The sequence below is a fragment of the Penaeus monodon genome, chromosome 15, assembly GCF_015228065.2.
Source record: "Penaeus monodon isolate SGIC_2016 chromosome 15, NSTDA_Pmon_1, whole genome shotgun sequence".
NCBI lineage: Eukaryota > Metazoa > Arthropoda > Malacostraca > Decapoda > Penaeidae > Penaeus > Penaeus monodon.
Window position 1 is genome coordinate 1,150,037 of NC_051400.1, and position 760 is coordinate 1,150,796.

The 760-nt window shown below is 62.0% G+C and overlaps 1 protein-coding gene across 1 annotated transcript in view; it reads left to right on the top strand.

The window, feature by feature from the left end:
- The first annotated feature begins 374 nt into the window (after positions 1-374).
- Positions 375-760, top strand: part of LOC119581613 (cyclin-dependent kinase 4-like) — a 5,378-nt gene continuing 4,992 nt past the window's right edge. The window contains exon 1 of the mRNA XM_037929728.1: positions 375-502. Coding sequence (XP_037785656.1) covers positions 390-502 — 113 coding nt within the window. The 5' untranslated portion in view covers positions 375-389. The remainder of the gene's footprint in view (positions 503-760) is intronic.

Here is a 760-nt window from a genome sequence, read left to right on the forward strand (position 1 = left end):
TTAGGGGGGAGTATCGCCTAGTAAGTCCCGTAATAGCATAATCCCATTGTGCCATCATGGGCCTTATCATGGCTAGGTGAGGACTGGTGCCTCCCCCTCCCCCTCCCCCCGCCATTGTTGGTGTTGGTCCTCTACTCTAGCTGCGGCTCCTGTGCCCCGGGGCCTCGCTGCCTCGGCCGCCGAGGATCTCTGCTGCTCCTCTCGGCTGCTTGCCTGGCATTCCTCCCTCTCTGGAGGGTCTCGGCCAAGTATCGGCAGATCGCTCGGCGTTATCGCTGTTTTTATGTCAGTGTCACGGTTAATTACTGCTGTTGACTCCCCTATTGCCAGTCGTGTGCGTGGGCTCACTGCTGGCACTGCCCCGTGGCACTCGGCAGTGAGTGAGGGTGATGTCATCGCAGGCGCGGCATTGGGGCACACTGCACTTCTTCAGTATCATTGTAAGCGGGCTGGCGCCGTCATGGGTGTGGCGCCGCGCGCAGTCTCACGCTGTCCTTGCGAGGTACTACTCTCCGTGGCGCTCGCAGGGTCCTCGGAGGCAGCGGCGTTCCTGCAGAGGCGAGGCTCTCCTTGGCACTTCTCCGTTCGTACTCGGATTGCAGGTTCCGAGGCGAGATCACGCCGCAGGCCAGGGCTAGCAGTACCTTCATAGTGGCGGCGCGCGCCCGCGACTCGATGGAACATCACAGTTCACGTGCAGGGGCGTGCGCCGCAGGCTCCGCCCACCATCCATTACTTGGCTCTAAATGGCGGCCATGCA